This window comes from Atheta coriaria, unplaced genomic scaffold (genome assembly GCF_025399875.1).
Source record: "Atheta coriaria isolate IRGN ID8LTWV9N9 unplaced genomic scaffold, Caltech_Dcor_3.1 hic_scaffold_4_pilon, whole genome shotgun sequence".
NCBI classification, from domain to species: domain Eukaryota; kingdom Metazoa; phylum Arthropoda; class Insecta; order Coleoptera; family Staphylinidae; genus Dalotia; species Dalotia coriaria.
In genome coordinates, this window is record NW_027045446.1 from 6,104,992 (window position 1) to 6,127,313 (window position 22,322).

The window sequence follows — 22,322 nt, forward strand, 5'->3', positions numbered from 1 at the left end:
ACATTTTGCAAAATGTTAAACAGATTTGTTTAAGTTTAATTTTAAATCTTAAATAATATATCAGTGTATTTGCCTAGATTTATTTATTTTTGCGTCAAAGTTATCTAGAAATTTAAATTACTCTGTAAAACAACGTTGTGGTGAGGCAGCACCTGTAGGCAAATGTCCGTACTACAATTGCTTAGACTACTCGCCACAGTAGCTACCATGATTGCTACCGTACGTGTGGGTGTGTGTGTGTGAGTGTTGCCTAGCAAGAGGGCAGCCGTAAGCGCCGCCAGCGCAGCGCAGGCCAGTGGACTGCGATCCGCTCGCCATATTTGTTGTTGTTGATGGGGGAGGTCGTCGACGAGCAGCGATAGACAGACGGGTGGATGCGGTCAGTGCTCGCGACGGAACCGTCGATCCTCTCACGTCCAGTTAGCCGAAAATCATACGCCCCGTTCGAGTGAATCTCGACACTGTTGGGCCTAGAACGTAAGTAGTTTCGAGTAAAAAATGTCGCCGCTTGGCTGCGGTAGCAACTCGTCTGCTGGGTAGGTGCAGACGAGCGCTGGAAAATCAACTCTATGGGATTCAATTGGAATCAGTAGAATATTACGTGCGCTGGGGTCGGTGCGGGTGAATACTACCCAAAAAGTGTCTAGTTCTTTGTTTGCCTCGGCAATTTGTTGCTAATGAACTGATTGAGTGTGTGTGTGTGTTGTGTGCGCAGGTCGAGAGTGTGCGACGGCATGTGTTCAGGTGTCTGATCGCGGCGGCGACGAAGAGGAGGCGGCAGAGAGGCGGAGGTGATTTGTTTCTTGGAGTGGAGGCCGCACAACGGTAAGCAGTGGCGGGCGCCAGTGGCAGCGGCGGCAATGGGGGCGGAGGCGGCGGTGGTGGTGGTGCCGCCGACCACGCTTCCGCAATGATCGAATGGGAGGACGGGGATCGCTTCAGCTTCGAGGACTCTGACCGTTTCGAGGAGGATTCGCTGTGCAGCTGGACATCGGAACCGGAAAGTGTCTGCAATAACTGGCGCGGATGGAAGCGGCAGAGCAACGGCGGCACCTACAGCTACAGTAATTCAGCGAGCAAGTGCAGTCGCTCAACAGCCGAAGGTGAGTTGCACTTTCATTCAATAATTGAATATTTTTTCAATGTAGTTGTGTAGAGGCCAACAGCTGACGACGGGTTTTTCAAGGCCGAAGTCTTCCGGTGCTGCACTTCTTGACCGTTTTCTTTGTTCTCTATCCGAGCGTCCCATTGGTCGTTAGTGCAGGTGATCATAAAAGCACCTTACAGCTGTCTCACCACTCTCCAGGGCCGTCGAGACAAGAGAAAACTCTCCCACCAGATTTTCATTTTTAACAACAGGAGAAGAAGTCAGTTGTGAGTTGTAACTTGCGGTCACCACTCGGGCAGACACCGCCGCGGGCTGCAAGCCAACGACCTCACCATCAAACAACCATCTCTCTTTTTCTTGTTTTTTTTTATTCTCTTTGCAATTTGATCCGACGTGTGTTTTGCTTTTGTTTATTGTTTTTTGACAAGTAATACATACACACGTATCCGATGACAAAATGGAAATGTATCTGTATCGTTTATTTGTTTATCTTGCAGCCGATAAAAGTGCGGTACCGTCGTTGACGGAACTAGCGGCGAAGTGTGTCGCCTCGCACATTCCCTTCGAACTGGTGGAGCATTTCTACCCGCCGGTGCCGGAACAACTTCAATTACGCATCGCCTATTGGAGTTTTCCCGACAACGAGGAGGATATCCGCCTGTATTCCTGCCTGGCGAATGGCTCAGCTGAGGAATTCAGCCGAGGGGAAGTCCATCATCGGAATCACTGCGTCAAGGATCCTTTACAAATAGGTATTTGGTAAATAATTGCAATAAATATGATTATACATAATTATTTTGTGTAGGTTTTCATTTATCTGCGAGTGTTCAACAGAATCCACGCCTTCCGGCCCAGAAAGTAGCCGTAACCTTCGATCGGCGACGTATTTCGTCCTGCCTATGCACTTGCTCCTCACAGGCTTACTGGTGTTCGCACGTGGTGGCTGTTTGTCTCACCAGAATCCACTGGCCACAGCTGGTTACTCTCCGAGCACCTGTTTCAGAGTCCCTGTCGCGTTTACACCGTGATCAGCTGCAGAAATTCGCCCAGTATTTGATCAGCGAATTGCCCCAGCAGATATTACCAACCGCACAGCGTATTCTCGATGAATTACTGGGCAGTCAACCTTCGGCGATTAATTCAGTATGCGGCGCACCGGATCCCACCGCTGGCGCGTCTGCCACCGATCAAACCTCTTGGTATCTCGACAACAAAGCTCTGCATGGCAATATTAAAAAGATTCTTATCAAGTTCTGCGTGCCTGCGCCGATTGTCTTCAGCGATGTCAACTATCTCAGCACAACAGCACCACCCGCGGCTCAGGAATGGACTTCATTATTACGTCCGTTGCGCGGCAGAGAACCAGAAGGAATGTGGAATCTCTTGAGTATTGTTCGTGAAATGTTCAAGCGTAATGATCGCAATGCAATTCCCTTGCTCGAGATAATCACGGATGAATGCATGGCATGCGAGCAGATTTTGGTATGGTGGTTTAACACGAAAGTGGCGCTGTTGATTGGCAGCTCGGGGTATGGCTGCGGAGGTGGTGGAGGCGGCGGGAAGCATAACAACGTCAATAGTAATACGAATGCGTCCCAACATGCTTGTTCATCTCTTTGTGATGAAGTTGTTGTCTTGTGGCGTTTGGCCGCTTTGAATCCTGGCCTTGCTCCTCAGGAACGCGACATGTTACACCATCAATTCACCACGTGGCATTTGAAGGTCACTGAAAAAGTGGCGAAATGCCGCAGTGGTAGCAGTAACAACAACAGCAATAAGAACGGCGGCCTCAAACTTGACCTCGAAGTATTCACTGGTTTCAAACCGGCCATCGAAGCGTGCTATCTAGACTGGGAGGATTACCCTATGCCGGGTATCACCTACACTCAGGATACCAATCCCATGTATCATTGTCCATTCACCTGCTTCAAACATTCAGCCGAGAATGGCGCTAGCGGTGAGAATAAAGTCCCGCAGGTGAACTCTAGTAAAGCGGTGTTAAATTGCGAGCATATTTCAACACATTCTCAGCGTCATCATCGTGTAACCCGCTTGAATTGGGACATTGTAGCTGTACAACATGATGCGCATGGAGTTGTCTTTCAGGAAAGACGTGATGGTAACCGCTCAAGTGTGAGTAGCGAAGGTTTCTGCGAGAATGACGATGAAATCGTAATGTTGCCACCGCCCGTGTACGTTTACGATCCGCAGGAAGCCGTCAGCGACTCATCCAGCAGCAGTAGCAGTAACATGGACTCGAATAATGCCTCTGCGCAAGCATCCACCAGCGATAGCGATGATAAACGAAAACCGGCAACGAAAGAAAACAGCGCTGGCGGAGAACGTCGGGAAAGTAAAGATGAATCTTCATCGGATCAACAATCAGCTGCTAGTGGTGATGAATACAATGTGTATTTCTTTAACGCGAAGGAAAACGTTCCTGAAGCGAATGGTAAAACAGCTAAGGTGGAAGAGGATAGCAGATCAAATGTGTTTGCTAATCTGCGTCGATCGGATGATCCCTGGGATGTATTGTTTGCACGCGCGGAAGGTCTTCATGCACATGGTCACAATCGTGAGGCGTGCATGCTCGCTGTACAACTCGCCGAGGAACTGCTCGCGAATCCGCCTGATTTGATGATTGACATTCCGCCCATTCCGAAACGCAAGGGCAAGAAACAGCAGGTGAATCCGGCCACACATCAGCTCAGCTGCCTGGCATCAGCCACGCTGGCAAAGTGCGCTTTTCTTTGCTCAGTCCTCGCGGAGAATTCCGAACATTCGCATCTTGCATTCCGTGTAGGTATGTTTGGGCTGGAGATGGCACGCCCGCCAGCATCCACGAAGCCTTTGGAAGTAAAACTGGCCAATCAGGAGTCAGATCTTGTAAGCCTACTGAAGAAGATCCCGCTGGGGCATCGCGAGTTGCAGAATTTACGCGAGCGCGCCGAGTTGCTCAAGGAGGGCACGCTCAAGTCGCGTGGCGAAGCAATGCTGCCGATTATGTTGGCGAGTTTCATATTTGACGCGCTGGCAATGCCTAATCTCGTGGGGCGTGAACGAGCTCGTCCGCAGAATGGACGCCTGCCAACTGATGAAATGCTCGGGTTTGAAGCGGCCGTAGCTGCGCTTGGGTTAAAAGCAAACGTTTCCGAAGCTGATCATCCGTTGTTGTGTGAAGGCACGCGCCGACAACGCAGTGATTTGGCCATAACACTACTGGTATTCTATAAGGATGTATGCTGGAAGGTGGCAAGGATCATGGACCGACTGCTGGATAGAGAAATTCACCAACTGCTCAAGACGCCTATTTTATCCTCGTATTACTCAAGCAATCCGCCTGTGAAGAGCCAATTCTCGAATCTGAAACGCGAGGAGCACGAAAAAGTGATGAGTCCATTTATGCCCCAGCCGGAAATGATGCCGGATATGGGCAATGGCAGCCGCCCGCATAGTTCTACAAGTGCAGAAATTGATCAAACCATGGGTAGTTTAAATCTTGGACCGTCGACTAGTTCTGGAGCAGGTTCAAGTGGCATACCTGCAACTACTACTACACGAACAAAAGAGGGGCGATACAAAGGAAAGCGGGCGTATCCATCGATCCCGAATCAGCCGTCCGAGGCAAGCGCGCATTTTATGTTTGAATTAGCCAAGACGGTTCTGATTAAAGCAGGTGGTTCTAGCAGTACGTCACTGTTTACTCAACCGAGTACCAGTCAGAATCATCATCGGGCTCTGCACATGTGCGCATTCCAATTGGGTTTGTATGCATTGGGATTGCATAACTGCGTGAGTCCCAATTGGTTGAGCAGGACTTACTCATCTCATGTCTCTTGGATCACTGGACAGGCCATGGAAATAGGCGCAGCGGCCATTTCATTCTTGATTGAGACTTGGGAGGGGCATTTAACACCGCCGGAAGCAGTGAGCATCGCAGATCGTGCTTCACGTGGTTGTGATCCAAATATGGTTCGTGCCGCTGCAGAGTTGGCTCTGAGTTGTTTACCACATGCGCACGCCCTCAACCCGCAGGAGATTAGCCGTGCGATTCTGCAGTGTAAAGAACAGAGTGACCTAATGCTCGAACACGCTTGTCTTACAGTTGAGACGGCGGCTAAAGGCGGCGGGGTGTATCCAGAAGTGCTGTTCCAGGTGGCCCGTTATTGGTACGAGTTGTACCTTAGACATACACCCGGCGGGGAGCAGATTATTGACAGTGAGCCACACGATCCGCTCCTGGACCCACATGGCGCGCTGGTGGCGTTGATTGAGACTCCACCAGAGATGCCGCAGCCGCCTCCGGTGGTGGTGACGACGGCTCCGCCGCAATACGTACCCTACGCGTACGGCTTCACCGTACATCCGCATCTAAGTTACGGGGGCCCTATACACCCTCCCCATATGCAAATGTACTTACCGGCGCCTCCACCACAATTCCAGACGTACCCAGCGCCACCACCGCCGCATTCATCCAATGGCAATCCGCCCCCGGGGCCGTACCCGCCTGCACCGCAAGCTCAGTTCCAGCAAGGGTATCCACAACAACCACCGCAGTATCCCACGCCACCACAACCTCAGTATCAGCAGCCACCGCCTGCATATGGTGGAATGCCGCCACCCATGCATCAGTACTACGGGGCGCCGGTGACAGTCGCTCCGCAACCGCCACGTGCGGGACATATGTATGCGTTGGCACCGAGTGGAGCAATGCCTGTTCAACAACGACCGCCACAACATCGCCAGCAGCAGTTGACGCAACCGCAATTGCGTTATTTACTCGCCGCCTATCGCGTTGGAATGCTGGCGATGGAGACACTCGCGCGGCGCGTGCATGACGACCGCCCCCAGGCGAAATATGCACGGAATCCACCCTATGGCGAGGACGTGAAATGGCTGCTGAGAATCTCCAAACATTTAGGTATAGCCCTGCGCTCATTTCTCTTCATCTCGTACTTCTTTCGTATTCTGTGTCAATAAAATGTCTTACTCATTGTTTTTCTATTTGTTGCGTGAACGCTCGATAGGTACGCAGTATCTGCATCAGTTTTGCGTGTCGGCCGTAAATTCGATCGTGTCGCCGTTTGTTTTACACGACGTTGCAATGGAGGCGGCGCAGTATTTAGGCAATCTGGGACGCAACAATCCGGCGCTGGTAATGCGCACTGCGCTTACACCACTGGTGCAAAAGTGTCAGCAGATGTATATTCAATGCATGCACCAGAAGCTCTATCATCTCACGCCTGCAGACTATGAAGACTTTGTCAGTATCGTACTGGCTGCAAGGGCTGCTTTTCAGATTACACAAGATGGCAGTACGCAATTTAAAGAATGGCTGCAGTCGATCAAACGGTGAGTGAAAGTAAGAAGAAGAATAAAAAGGTTTTGATTGTGTTTCTGGTGTTTGTAGGTCCAAGTCATGTAAGAAAGATCTCTGGACGCAAATCAATACCGCCCTGCAGGCGAACCCCAAATGACAGCGGCCCGAGGTGAGGGCGACGCCGTTGGAAGTGGTAACGCCCGCTGACGGATCAACACCAGCCGCCCCCGAGAGCGGAGTGGTTGTGCCCAGCGCAGCAGCGGTGCCCGCACCACCGCCGCCCATCATGGCGGCCATGGTCTACGAACAGCACTGGCAACCGCAGCATTCGGATCTCAGTTGATCGCCCGCCCCACCACCGGTGATGAAGATTGAACACAGTGTCGTTTTAAGTGCTCAGGTCTCTCTGCCTTCATTCACCCCGACATTCTCATCGCGTCTCTGAAATATTTATTCCAACGTCCAATCGATTTTCGTTTGCTTGCGCATATATATATATATATGAAACGCATAATTAATTGATTTATTTGATTAGTGATAATTTGTTGTAAGGCAATTCAGTTGACTGTTTGATTATTATTATTATTATTATGATTATTAATATGATTTGTTCCAAACAAACAACACGAACGAAAGACTTGACCATGCGTGCGTGCGTAAGATAAATTTATAGTGTGAATGTGTTCTCGAGCGAATGACATACATATACATACATATATATTATATATCAACGATTTCATTACTGCATAGTTTATTGATATTTTTTATATAGCATTATCATTTATGCATTGTTTGACAAATGCGTAAAACGTTGCGGATTGACGAAGAGGAAATGCACACCAGTAAATCATTGAAATTATTTCCGTGCCAATTAATTACGTCTCGGTTACACACAGTAAAGCCAATCTATAAATTGATCTCATAACGATAACACACCACACCCACATACATCCGATTTAATAAAACCCACACACACACACACACACACACAGTGTAAATATAATCGTTGAGAGAAACAAGGGCTGACAGAGTCACGTGTGTGATTATATGTTTGTTGTGTTCTATTGTATTCATTTGAAATAATCGTAATATAGAGACACAGAAGAAGAAACATATGACACCGCCGGTTCTACTTTATCTTAATTTACGTTTATTTTGATTATGATTTTTTACGTTCTATACTGTATTTTTGACATCACAATAATGAGTAATTTTACATTCGACTCGGTGTTGTCCATTCTCCTTCCCTCAGCGCAACATATCGTGAATTGTGTACAAGTGTGAAGAATCAAATCGAGCAATACGAGCACAAAAACCCGACAACAGCAATATTTTTTTTACACGTCTCTCACACACACACATTTACCTCACGTATTCGAACGAATGTCGCGCCGGCGTGTGACGACCCACACCCACACATAGCTAAGTAAAGTCGAAGAAGAAGAAAATGAAGAAAGTAAATTCAGTGCCTGATAATATTATTAATTATATTTATGTATGATGTACATCTATATATCTAAATATCTATATCTGTCTAACGATTTATCTATTTATCTACTATCCGTATTGATATTGATTGCGCGCGATTCTCATCTATGTATCATATTTAAATATTACATGGCTAATTAGTACTCGAATAACTAAGTGTTGATATCATGTAATTCACTATACATATTATAATATCGATGTAATTACTAAATATTCGGCAGAGACGTAATCTATCAGGCGAGATCATGATACTTTCATTATTTACACTAATTAATTATAAACATTTTAGACGTAAGCATGAATAAAGAACAGAAACTTAAATATTAATATCGCTGATTGTGAAATTGTGAAATGCTGTTATTTTTGGACTACGATTAGATATGCACCAGCATCATTTGCTAAAATGTGAATCGACACGATTACAAGCGACATTTTTCCCATACAAAGGTTATCATGAAATTATCCGTATGATTAGCGTGTTACTAGTGCAATAATCGAGTTGTTATCATTTGGGTTGTCATGTGACAGTCTCGTGTGATTATTTAAATTCTATGCAACCGAGTCAAGTGGTATGAAATAATAAAGGTGCATGGCGTCGCTTGTTCACCTTTATTGGTTTAAATCAACAATTTCGCCGCCCGACCGCAAACAAGTTGATTAAACGTTTAATTCGGTTGCTACGGTTACAAATCTGATGTTACAATATGTTGCTAACGGTTATTTAATTCAATTCGCAATCGTCGCGTTTATTTTTAGCGTCTCGCGATGTCTGCAGCTTGTTGAAACATAACAAAAATGCGCGCAAATATTTGAGTTCAAGCGACGCGGTGTCATGGCGGCGCACGTGTAGGTAATTAAAGGGCAAACAAGAAGCACGAGCGGAAATTGTTATTATGATCACAGGTCCACAGTTTGCGTCATTATTTATTACTACAATCGCCATGTGTCAATAGAGATAAAGCGGTATTGTTCTCGCAGCACGCGAGTTGCGCTCGATGGTCGCGTGATCCGCAAGTGTTGATAAGCCAACACCACGACGATTCGAAGCGTCGCAATTGCGCAATAATAATAATTTGAAGCGTACACTCATGTCAGCAATTTTTGAGTATTTCGTCATTAATCGCAGCGAGTGCAAAACAAACGCACGCACACGAGATGTCCGTTGTTGCAACTTGATTAAAACAAGTTTACGGCGGTTTTTTGATGTTTCTGAAGTATAAACATGTCATTCATAGGTAAAAACAGTTGATGTGACTGTTGCCAGGCTGGCAAGCACACAAATAAAGGATAGATCATTGCTGTAATTAAATTTGGGCCCGAATGCACGCGCGCGCACTTTCTCCCCGCCATTTTGTCCTGTGAGAGTGTGCGTCTAGCGGCGAGGACGTTGGCCCCCTATTTCGTCGGCGGCTATAAAACCACTGCGGCAAGCATTTCGACCAATCAGTCTTATCACGACCGCCAAACCTCCTAAATCCAACGAATAGTAATAGAACACAATGGAAGCGATCAGCAAACACGAAACGATCTCTTTGCGAAACAAACACATCGGGTAATTATTGACATCCTTGTAAATATTATATGTTGATACTAATATTGATTTGTTTCTTTTTTCGTGTTAGGCAATCCTGCCAGCTGTTCTTCCGCGAGGACCCCCTGAAGATTGTTCGTGGTCAAGCACAATACTTGTACGATGAAAACAACGAAGCGTATCTGGACACAATGAATAATGTTGCCCATGGTGAGTTATACTACAACATATAATTATTAATATAATCATAATCTATATTTTCTGAATAGTTGGTCATTGTCACCCGAAAGTAGTGAAGGCTGGTGTCGACCAAATGACCATCCTCAACACAAACAATCGTTTCCTGCATGATAACATCGTGCTATGCGCGCAGAAACTCATCTCCACAATGCCAGAAGAACTTTCAGTCTGCTATTTTGTCAACTCTGGTTCGGAAGCCAATGATTTAGCTCTTCGCCTGGCGCAGATCCACACTGGAAATAAGGATGTTATCACGCTCGAACAGTAAGTCTTTTATTACACTTTGGTTTGGCTTTTGGCGGTTTGCTTTCAGACGCTCGAGACGATGAGTCCACGAGACCACTCTTCGTGTTCACGCTGTGCAAACCATTTGACTAATGCGAGAATTTTCATTTATCTTTTACAGCATTGTACGCAATGTACACTGCAGGACGGATGGTCGAGTCTGCTGAACGTTCAAACATGTCAGAATATCATTCTTAACATGAAAATATTATCTAAACGCATACAATGTGCGAACGAACAGCAGGCTTCGACGACAGGAAGAAGGGCGAGCACGTCAAGGATGCGACCAATGCAGGAAAAATACAATCGATGGCAGCTGGAACCAGGAAGCGACGAAGTTCATCATAGAATGTGCTGCATCATCATTTTTTCAGAGTTTCGAGTCAGTGATAATGCCCCTCTAACTCCAACTGCCCCCATTATTTATGCTTTCCGTATCATTGTGCCGTTGTAAATTTATAATGTGTCTAAGAAGAATGATTCCATCCGCGGCGAGATGATGTACAACATGTGCCACTACTTATCGTTTTTTTAGCGCTTACCACGGCCACTTGACATCGCTCATTGACATCTCCCACTACAAGTTCAATCTGCCTGGTGGAGTCGGCAAAAAGGAGCATGTTCATCTGGTTAGTATAATAAATAACATACAGAGAGTTGATTTCTTCATTTTGAGTTTGATTATTGTCTTCAGGCGTCAATTCCGGACGTGTATCGTGGGATTTTCCGCGCTGGTGAAGTGGACAACCCAACGGCTGGGTACGTGGACGAGATTGGCGACATGTGCAGGAAGAATGCCGGCAACGTGAGCGCCTTCATCGCAGAGAGCATGCTCAGCTGCGGCGGGCAGGTTCTCCTGCCGCCTGGGTATCTGCAGGGTGTTTATGAGCATGTGAGAAATGCCGGTGGTATCTGTATTGCTGACGAGGTCCAGACTGGCTTCGGTCGTGTTGGTAAACACTACTGGGCCTTCCAGCTGCAAGGAGTTGTTCCTGATATTGTCACAATTGGAAAACCGATGGGAAATGGGCATCCTATCGCTGCTGTGGTCGTGCGCAAAGAAATCGCAGACAGTTTTACGCGTACTGGAGTTGAGTACTTCAACACTGTAAGTAACAACCACAGTCAACAATCAGGAATATATTAATACTTAAATTTCAATTGATTCTTTCTAGTATGGTGGCAATCCAGTGAGTTGCGCCATCGCCAACGCGGTAATGGACGTAATTGAAACAGAAAACCTTCGAGAAAATGCCCTGGTTGTGGGCGAGTACCTTTTGGATCATTGTCATGCGCTAATGAAGAAATACCCTCTCATTGGTGATGTTCGCGGTGTGGGTCTTTTTGTGGGTCTTGAGCTGGTTCTCAATAGAGAAACGAAGGAACCTGCGACTAAAATTGCGCAATATATCACTCGACAGCTTAAGAAATCCCGTATTTTGATGTCAGTCGATGGACCTTTCAATAACGTATTGAAAATGAAGCCGCCGATGATTTTCACCAAAGACAACGCTGACGAAGTGTTTGTCACATTGGATCGCATATTCAAGGAAGTCAAGGAACATCCAGAGTTCAGCGTATTAATGGCGCAACACAATGTCTCAAGGGTACGAACCGACAGCTGCAGTAAAGAAGCGCGCATTAAGCCGACCACCATCAGCAAGGAAGCTATCATTAAATCCATTTAATTATTTAGTAAAATCACATATTAAGATATTTTCTATGAAAATGTTACCTTTTTATTACATTTTATTTATTATATAAACATCATTATATCAATAATATCTTTTGAACCGTGTGGTTGATACAGAAAACTGAATTTGAAATTTCAACATCACGCCTCATCTAGGTTTGAATCACTGCATTTATGCATTAAATTGCTATTCATTTATACTGTGTGGTGCATACATACTTTCGTGTACGTGTGTCACACGGACACCGCCATTTAAGTGCGTGACCACTCACTACCTCATAGAGAATTCCGCACTGACTCACATGCGTTTGAAACACTTTGTATGTACTTGAGGTACCATAAAGTGTCATCAGATGGCGCGTCGATGCAGATTCAACTCTGAAATATTGCAACGATTGCATTTTATTTTGTTGCATCGATGCGATAACGACGAGCAAACATTCCACAGTTTCAGCGTGTGTAATTCTTTGATGTTAGTTCGGTTCATCGCGTTATATTTGGTTCAACACCGGTAATAATTAGTGTTAATAGACGTGTTCGGTTTTCTACTAGTTATTAATCACGTGTGTAATCTTCGTGGTTCTAAATTTTTGCGTTTAATTTATTTACGTGTTGTGTCCGTTGGCGTCGACCGACGGCCGGCGACATTTTGTGAACGCTAATAATTAATTGACTGTGCAAAACATTTGTGTCATCAATAGAGGAGCATGGACTAATCTGCTTCTAGGTAAATATTGTCATTCCTATCATTATTATACGATTAACAGGATTTTTAATTCAAAACTGGATTCTGACGGAACTCAGATTCATTTCACCATGTCATGAAATGCTGTAACTAATGTTTTGTTTCCCTTTTTTTCAGGATCTACCAATTTGCTGTCGATTTAGCGTGTTCGATAGACGTGTAAGTAAAATAACTTCATTGTTTATAGAATGTGTTTGCGGTGTACCTAGATTTCAGTTTAGTTCAGTTTAGAATTACATAAATCGAGTGTTAATTTATCATTAATTTTATTACTAAATCTAAATTGTGAGACTTTTACCTGTATCATTTATAGATGACACTAGCATGAACTAAAAATCATAAAATAGACATGTATTGTTTATTTCTATAGCTATCAAGAAGCGCGAGCATTCGACACGAGAATTGTGTTTGTTTTGAACACAACTTTCACTTTCTTATCGCATTCGCCGCATGGAATGCAACGCATGCGATCCCCTCACGCCGCACGTTGCCGCATCTTAGTTTTGTTTTGATCGCAGATAACGTGCTGAATGCAATTCGCGCACAAGGTCTCGGGCAGTCGACGCGCCGGCTTTGCGCACCTCTTGCTTTCTTATCATAAACTATCGCGTCGTTGCTTGCTCGGCTACGGCATTCACGGATTGCGGCCAGTTTCGTGCCGGTTTCTGGTTGATTCAGACGTACTTCACGCGACTCGGATTGTTTGTTCGGTCTTCCACTATCCAAATTTGCATTATATTAAGTCATCAATCGACTATTAAATTGTAATTTGTGACGAAAGTTTGCGCGTGTATTTTCTATAAATGTCGGTTTAGTGTATTGCCCCCATGTTGATTTGATATTATCATTACGATGACCAATTGTGCTGATGTAAGTACTCGATACTTTCAACAAAGCAGCACAGATTGTTTGTTTTTCTCCACTGTGTGATTATAATATTACTAAGTCGTATGAAATATTTTTGTTTTACTTATGTTTTCTTTTTTTATTTACAGTGTTAGCCACGGCTTGGAGTCCCATGAGTTTTGCATTGGTAAGTTTATAATTCAATTATAAGTTTTAATTTCTGCGTCGTACTTTAGTTTGTATTTCTGTTGTTTTGTTTTATCGCGTTCCACCGCGTGTTGCAAATACATCAGATAGTCGCGTACCCGGCTGATGCATCTGAAAATTAACTGTTTAGTTTTTGTTTACATGATATGCACTGTCGAAAATCGTGGACATAAATTATCAAGCATCCCCTTGCCCATTTTTGTTCTTTTTTTCCGCTATCTTATAGAGATAGTCCGTAGATTAAGACGCTGCGATCAGATCTTATTTATCTCTTTTAGTTTACGAGATATTCGAGATTGAATAAAATGGGCAAAATTTTGCAAAATGTCACTTTTAGCGCTTTTAGTCGCGTTTTCGACCTTTTACTGTAGGAATATAATTGTACTATATTTTGTGATGAAGAATCTTCAATCTTTCATAATCAACAATAATTTCGTTAGTAGCTATCTCTTTTACTAGTTTAAGAGATATGAATTTTTGAAAATCGTCGAAAAAGTATCAAGCACCCTTAGCGAATTTTTCTTAGGACTTAAATTTCATCTCTGGGTTTCCTTTAAATAGCCTATCACAGTAGAGATTGGTCTGGCGGTGAGACGCTGCGATGAGATCTTAATTATCTCTTTTTTAGTTTGAATATTCGCGATTGAGATAAAATGGAAGGCAAAAAGAATTGCAAATGTCACTTTTTAGCACTTTACTCTCGCGATTTTCGACCCTTTTCTGCAGGGAAATATGTTATTTATATTTTATCCTGATGAGAATCTTCAATCTTTCATAATCAACGATTCGATTTGGTGGCTATCTCTTTTTAGTTTTAAGAGATGAATTTTTGAAAATCGTCGAAAAAAGAGTATCAAAGCACTGTAGCGAATTTTCTTAAGACTTAAAATTTCATCCTCTCAGATTTCACTGAAATAGCCTATCTGATAGAGATTGGTCTGGAATTAAGACCTTTGATCAGATCTTAATGCATCTCTTTTAATAGTTTACAGAGATATTGGAGATTGAATAAAATGGGCAAAATTGCAAAATGTCGCTTTTAGCACTTTAGTCGCGTTTTCGATAACACACTGTAGGAAATATAATTATTTTATATTTTTTGTCTGATAGAGAATCTTCCAATCTTTCCTTAATCAACAATTCGTTCAAACATTTCTATCTCTTTAGTTTAAAGAGATATGAATTTTTGAAAATCGTCGAAAAAGTATCAAGCACTGCCCGGCAATTTTTTCTTAAGACTTAAAATTTTCAAATACTCTCAGATTTCACTTTAAATAGCCTATCTGATAGAGATTTGGTCTGTAGATTGAGACGCTGCGCGATGAGATCTTGAGTATCTCTTTTAGTTTGAGAGATATTCGCGATTGAATAAAATGGGCAGGTACGAAATGTCACTTTTTAGCACTTTGCAGGTCGCGTTTTCGATAGCCGTTTACTGTAGGAAATATAATTATTTTATATTTTATTTGTCTGATAGAATCTTCCAATCTTTCATAATCAACAATTCGTTGGTAGCTATCTTTAGTTTAAGAGATATGAATTTTTTGAAAATCGTCGAAAAAAAGTATCAACACCCATAGCGATTTTTTCTTAAGACTTAAAATTTCATCTCTCAAGTTTCCCGCTTTAAAACTAGCCTATCTGATAGAGATTGGTCTGTGAATTAAGACGCTGCGATCGGATCTTAATTATACCCCGGATTTTACGAAGATATTCGCGATTGAATAAAATGGGCAAAAGGTACCAAAATGTCGCTTTTAGCACTTTTTAGTCACGCGTTTTCGACAACACTGTAGGAAATATGGTATTTTATATTTTGTCTGATGAAAGTCTTTTAATCTTTTCTGCATAATCAACAATTCGTTTGGTAGCTATCTCTCTTTTAGTTTAAAGAGATATGAATTTTTGAAATCTTGCGTCGAAAAAGTATCAAGCACCTTGCCAGCGAATTTTTTCTTAAGAATTAAAAATTTTGTCTCTGTATTTCCCTTTTAACTATCCTATCACCAGTAAAGATTACTCCGTGGAATTAAGACGCTGCGATCAGATCTTGTTTATCTCTTTTAGTTTTACGAGATATTCGCACGATTAGATTAAATCGTCAAAAGGTGAAAAATGTCCTTTTAGCACTTTTTACTCGCGTTTTCGTCCTTTTCACTGTATGAAATATAATTATTTTATATTTTTATCTGATAAGAATCTTCAATCTTTCATAATCAACAATTCGTTGTTAGCTATCTCTATTAGTTTACAGAGATATAGTGCAGAAAATCGTCGAAAAAATTGTATCAAGCACCCCCTTGGCAATTTTTCTTAAGAATAAAATTTTTCTCTCATTTTCCCTTTTTAACATCACTATCTGATAAAGATTACTCCGTAAGATTAAGACGCTTTGCGATCAGATGCTTATTTATCTCTTTTAGTTTGCAGGGTATTCGCGTTGATTAAATCGTCCAAAAGGGTGAAAAAATGTCACTTTTGCTTTACTTTTAGTCGCGTTTTCGACCTTTTACTGTAGGAAATATAATTATTTTATATTTTTTGTCTGATGAAAATCTTCAATCTTTTGCCACCAATCAATAATTCGTTTAGGTAGCTATCTCTTTTTAGTTTAAGAGATATGAATTTTTAATCGTCGAAAAGTATCAAGCGCCCCTTGGCAATTTTCTTAAGACTTAAATTTCATCTCTCAGATTTCCCACTTTAAATAGCCTATCTGATAGAGGGTGGTCTGTAGATTAAGACGCTGCGATCAGATCTTAGGTATCTCTTTTAGTTTGCAGAGATATTCGCGATTGAATAAAATGGAGCGTGCAAATGTCACTTTTAGCGCGCACAGTCGCGTTTTTCGATACTACTGTAAGGAAATATAGAATTGTACATATTATTTTTGTCTGATAGAGAATCTTCCAATCTTTCATAATCAATAATTCGTTGGTAGCTATCTCTCTATTAGTTTAAGAATATGAATTTGCGAAAATCATGCAAAAGTATCAAAGCACCTTTGGTACTTCTTAAGAATAAAAATTTACGCACTCATATTCCTTTTAACTATCCTATCTGATAAAGATTGCTCATAGATTAAGACGCTGCGATCAGATCTTATTTATCTCTTTTAGTTTACGAGATATTCACGCTGATTGAATAAAAATCTGCGTCAAAAGGTGAAAAATGTCACTTTTAGCACTTTTACTCAGCGTTTTCGTCGCTTTTCCTGTATGAAATATAATTTATTTTTGTATTTTATCTGATGGGAATCTTCAATCTTTCGCAATCAACAATTCGTTGTTGGCTATCTCTATTAGTTTAGAGATATGAATTTTTGAAAATCGTCGAAAAAAATTATCAAGCACTTATGGCGTTTTCTTAAGAATAAAATTTTGTCTCTCATATTTTCCCTTTAGCTATCCTATCTGATAAAATTACTCCGTAGATTAAGACGCTTGCGATCAGATCTTATTTATCTCTTTTAGTTTTGCGAGGATATTGCTTGATTAGATAAAATCGTCAAAGAATTGAAAAATGTCACTTTTTTAGCACTTTTACTCGCGTTTTCGTCCTTTTCCTGTATGAAATATGGTATTTTATATTTTTATCACGATAGAATCTTCCAATCTTTCGCAATCAACAATTCGTTGTTAGCTATCTCTATTAGTTTAAGGGGCCGAATTTTGAAAATCGTCGAAAAAAGTATCAAGCACCCCGCTTGCTTAAGTTTTTCTTAAGAATAAAAAATTTTGCATCTCTCATATTTCCCTTTACCAACTATCTATCTGAGTAAAGATTGCTCCGTAGATTAAGACGCTGCGATCAGATCTTGTTATCTCTTTTAGTTTAAGGATATTCGCGATTGAATTAAATCGTCAAAATTGAAAAATGTCACTTTTATACACTTTTACTCGCGTTTTTCGTCCTTTTCCTGTATGAAATATAATTATTTTATATTTTTATCCTGATAGAAGTCTTCAATCTTTCGCCAATCAACAATTCGTTGTTAGCTATCTCTATTAGTTTAAGGATATGAATTTTTGAAAATCGTCAAGTATCAAAAGCACCTTAGCGATTTTCTTAAGAATAAAAATTTTGTCTCTCATATTTCCCCTTTTAACTATCTATCTGATAAAGATTACTCCGTAGATTAAGACGCTGCGATCAGATACTTATTTATCTCTTTTAGTTTACGAGATATTCGCGATTAAGATTAAATCGTCCAAAAGTGAAAAATGTCACTTTTAGCACTTTTTACTCGCGTTTTTCGTCCCTTTTCCTGTATGAAATATAATTATTTTATATTTTTTATCTGATAGAGAATCTTCCAATCTTTCATAATCAACAATTCGTTGTAGCTATCTCTATTAGTTTAAAGAGATATGAATTTTTGAAAATCGTCGAAAAAAAGTATCAAGCACCCCCTTGGCAATTTTTCTTAGAATAAAAATTTTGTCTCTCATATTTCGCGCAACTATCCTATCTGATAAAGATTACTCACGTAGATTAAGACGCGCGATCAGATCTTATTTATCTCTTTTTGGTTACGAGATATTCGCGATTGAATTAAATCGTCAAGAAATTGAAAAATGTCACTTTTGGAACTTTTACTCACGCGTTTTCGACCTTTTTCTGTGGAAATATAATTATTTTATATTTTATCTGATGAAGTCTTCCAATCTTTCATAATCAACGGAATTCGTTGGTAAGCTATCTCTTTAGTTTAAGAGATATAGATTTTCAACATAGCAATTTTTCTTAAGAATAAAATTTCATCTCTCAGATTTCCCTTTGTAGCCTATCTTATAGAGAATGAGTCCGTAGAATAGTCTCTGCGATTTGTACATATTTATCATAATTTATTTGCATATATTTCGTATTGGGGCACGTGGTCTAATGACTTCAATGGGCGTATGCGCCAATACTTACGGTATTTCTTTGATTTTGCAATATAATTCATTTAGTATCGTCGCGAGCGAGCGCGCAATGCGCAATATACAATGTGACAATAGCTATGGTATATCCGTCATTTCACTTTAGTTAGCAATGTGGATAGTAAAGCAGCTGCCTGCTATGCGTGGATGCATGCGTCTTGTTTGTTGCAAATAGTGCCCGTTTCAACCGGCGTGCGCGCAGGATTTTCGCGTTGTTATTATTGTTACTTAGATTTAACGCGCGCTTTGCTGCGCCGTGTTTTCACGCATACTCACGTTCGCAGCGTAGTTTTCTGCCGGTCGGTGGTTAAGCCAGACGTGTTTTTCGCGGCTGTTTATCATTGTATTTTGAGTTTGTAATTTAGCAAATCGCATTTTTATATTGTCCATCAACTGCATTTTGCTATTACGGGCGTGTCTAGTGTTTTATTGCAAAATCGTTAATTTTTGTTGCCGTTCGGTGTGCGTATTGCAAGATGACCGCGTGCAATCAACTGGTTTACACTGCACGTACACGAGATACATATAGCATGCAACGTCTCGCAACGTTTGTTGTGATATTATGTGGACAATGGATTGGAACAATGACAAACTTCTTCGTGAAAGCCAAGGAAGAACGGTACAGTGCAAACTTTTTTAAATTTTAATTCATACATTTCTGTTTGTATTGTTCTACAAGTTTTAATCATAGAGTGCAGTTACGTTTTTGCTTAGACCGAGTTGGAACGATATCTTGTTATTGTTGTGAACATGCTTATCTAACCGTATCTAGTATTACTGTATTTAAATGTGATATAACTTTACTTTGTGGTGAATTCTGCGCCCTAATCTTGGCCATGATCAAGCGATCTATTAAGGACCGTCGCAAGCGGCCATATTGTTTTAATATGCAATGTGACAATACCTATTTTCGCCGATTGCTTTGAAACTTTTTAATGCGATTCCTGGGCGGAATTCTACTATTGCTAATCAGTATTTGTTTGTGTATAAACAAGTTTTCGAGTCGCATTTATATCATATTTTACACTTCGCTGAGAAGTTTTATTGCATGTTTTGTGTCTGCCTTATTGTTTATTACTGTCATTACTTGCACGCAATGTTCTAACTATCGTTTTCTTCTTTGTTTCAGCAATTACTTTCGAGTTCTGATGCCCGAGTCACGAGCTAAATTAGAATGCGAATTTGATTCGCTTCGTCGGTCGACTCCTGATTTAAAATAAAATAAATATTGACACTTCTTCCCGCATTTCCCTCTAATAATGTCATTTATTTCAGAGATTTTATCATCATCAACATTAGTCCTGAGTGTTGCGACGAGTGTAATACTGGTATGTAGTATATGTAAGTAAGTGTTTGTTTTGTACTTATCCCCACGTGTTGGTAATACGATATGTACGGCTTTTTAATCATTGAACGCGAGCTGGGCGTCACACAAACTTGAGCGGGGTGTCTAGAGTTGTAGAAATGAATTCTCCGTCGGGTTGTATTTGTTAGCGGTAGAAGTGACTCGTGTTCAGGGCACCGTATGAACCCGCCGATAATTTGCATGAAAAAAATCACCTTTTTTGATTTTTTTCGTGTTTACGCGCGATCTAAGCGGCTCGCTAACTTCAGCGTGGCGTCTATAGATGCAGAATTAAATTCTCCGTCGGGTAGTATTTGCTTGTTGCCGGTATTCGACCTGAAACCCGCAAAAATTTGCATAAAAGGGTGACTTTTTCACCCTTTTCTCGTGAAATGTTTGTATTTTTGTGGGTTTGCACGCGATCTAGGGGGCGTATTAACTTCAACGCGGCGTCTAGAGATGCGGAATTAAATTGTCCGTCGAGTGGTATTTGTTTGTTGCAGGAATTCGACTTGCAACCCACGAAAACTTGCATAAAAGTGTGACATTTTCACTCTTTTCTCGTGTAATGTTTGTATTTTTTCGGGTTTGCGCACGATCTAGGCGGCGTATTAACTTCAGCGCGGCGTCTAGAGATGTGGAATTAAATTCTTCGTCGGGTGGTAATTGTTTGTTGCAGGAATTCGACTTGTAACCCGCGAAAATTTGCATAAAAGGGCGATTTTTGTCACCCTTTCTCGTGAAATGTTTGTATTTTTTCGTGTTTGTGCGCGATCTAGGCGGCTCACTATCGTTAGCGCGGCGTCTAGAGATGCGGAATTAAATTCTTAGTCGGGCTGTATTTGTTTGTTGCAGGAATTCGACTTGCAACCCACGAAAATTTGCATAAAAGGGTGACTTTTTCACCCTTTTCTCGTGAAATGTTTGTATTTTTGCGGGTTTGCACGCGATCTAGGCGGCGTATTCACTTCAGTGCAGCGTCTAGAGATGCGGAATTAAATTCTCCGTCGCGTGGTGTTCGTTTGTTGCAGGAATTCGACTTGTAACCGGCGAAAATTTGCATAAAAGGGTGATTTTTGCATTGACTAGTCAATGTATACATTGACTGTAATGTACACTTTGACTGCAACATATATAAGATGGCCGTGTGTTATCAACTTACGAGTATTTACACTGCACGCTCGCGAGATACGGATAGCATGAACCTGCAACTTCTTGTAATGTTTGTTGTGATATTATTAGGACAATGGATAGGAACAATGACATTCTTCTTCGAGAAAGACGTGATAGAACGGTAAACTGGTGACTTTCTTTATTTTAATTCACCTATTCGTGCATGCATTGTTATTGAGTGGCCTAGAATTTTCAGCGCGGTGTCTGTTAGAGAGGCTTCAGCAACAGTGCGCGTAATCCTAGATTTGTTTGTGCGTGTCATCCTCTTGAGCACATTTCCTTGATTGCTGTTTGTGTTATGTAATTCTGTATGTAGAACTTGAAAGCATCTTTTTATTGTGTATATATGACTTTGCTGTATAGTCTTATGTATTAATGTGTAGGTACATACATGTTTGTTGTACTGTCCACGTAGGAGTAGTTTTTATATGTAAATATTTGTATTGTATTATAGTTGTTTGTGTTTTAATGTTTTGCTTGCACCTTGTATTTGTGTGTTTTAATTAGTATAAATAAACAACGTTGATGCCTGTTGAAGAAGTTTAGGAGCATTTGTGCCAAAGAGTCTACCGCTTCCGTCGCAGAAATGTTAGAGACACGCATATTACAAGGCAAGTTTTCCTTTAGGGAAATTTAAGAGCTGTCTATGATTTTCGACTTTAAATAAATGTATGTGGTTTTAAATGTTGCTAATAAAACATAATGTAATATTATATACTTCTTCATATTTCTTTCTGGTTTCCCCTTTGCCGTTTGCAGGATTGATGTCTTAATAATATTCCATATATACTTAGTGCGTTGAGCGTGTACAATATATAGCCGTTGTTTGTGTTGTCTTGTTGTTTTCAAAAGTTGAATAAAGTAGAAACATAAATAGAAGAATCAAATATAAATGATAAAAACACTCGGTGGTCGAGTGGAGACGTGCACCTGCTGGCAATACAGTAGACACGGATCGAATCTCAGGTGTGGAAGGCATTTTTCTCAAATATAAAAATATCAGGTGAAATTTGGGTTGCATATATGGTGCAACGAAATATGAAATTGAAATACAAGTGGAGCAATGAGAGATGTATGAAAGTAAATGGAGAACGAGAGAGAACAGAGAAATAGAAGAAGAATTAGTAGGGGAGGGGCATAGGAGAGGACAGAAGGAAGAGAACAGAGAGGTAGAGCAGAGAGAGGAGGAATGGGAGAAGAGAACAGGAGAGGATGAATTTTTAAATTTTTTTGGCACGTGTCGTTACTCACAAGACAGTCTGGAGTCGATCTCCCAGAGCGCCTCCGGCGCTCTGGTCGATCGCTCACTGCTTCAGTCCGTCCATTGCTCCCGGCCGGCTTCCCCAGCTACATTGTCTCTGCCGCGCTTCATCCCGGAATTATCAGGCATATCAGCAATTTTATGGTGGGGGATGTCCC

General features: G+C 41.5%; 2 protein-coding genes and 1 long non-coding RNA gene across 3 annotated transcripts; all 3 read left to right on the plus strand.

Moving 5' to 3' along the window:
• The first annotated feature begins 256 nt into the window (after nucleotides 1-256).
• Dora (zinc finger SWIM domain-containing dorado) lies at nucleotides 257-8,243 on the plus strand. Its single transcript, XM_065300111.1, has 6 exons — nucleotides 257-477; nucleotides 716-1,103; nucleotides 1,606-1,860; nucleotides 1,914-6,029; nucleotides 6,136-6,460; nucleotides 6,519-8,243. Exons 2-6 carry the CDS (start codon nucleotides 911-913, stop codon nucleotides 6,583-6,585), a joined length of 4,956 nt encoding a protein of 1,651 aa, XP_065156183.1. The 5' UTR covers nucleotides 257-477; nucleotides 716-910; the 3' UTR covers nucleotides 6,586-8,243.
• Nucleotides 8,244-9,283: 1,040 nt separating this feature from the next.
• Nucleotides 9,284-11,765, plus strand: LOC135790069 (alanine--glyoxylate aminotransferase 2-like). The gene is made up of 6 exons (XM_065300112.1): nucleotides 9,284-9,468; nucleotides 9,539-9,657; nucleotides 9,717-9,951; nucleotides 10,508-10,601; nucleotides 10,667-11,080; nucleotides 11,148-11,765. The coding sequence occupies exons 1-6, from the start codon at nucleotides 9,416-9,418 to the stop codon at nucleotides 11,658-11,660; spliced, it is 1,428 nt and encodes a 475-aa protein (XP_065156184.1). The 5' UTR covers nucleotides 9,284-9,415; the 3' UTR covers nucleotides 11,661-11,765.
• Nucleotides 11,766-18,640: 6,875 nt separating this feature from the next.
• Nucleotides 18,641-19,623, plus strand: LOC135791109 (uncharacterized). Its single transcript, XR_010547921.1, has 2 exons — nucleotides 18,641-19,004; nucleotides 19,515-19,623. It is a non-coding gene; the product is annotated as an uncharacterized lncRNA (long non-coding RNA).
• Nucleotides 19,624-22,322: the final 2,699 nt, after the last annotated feature.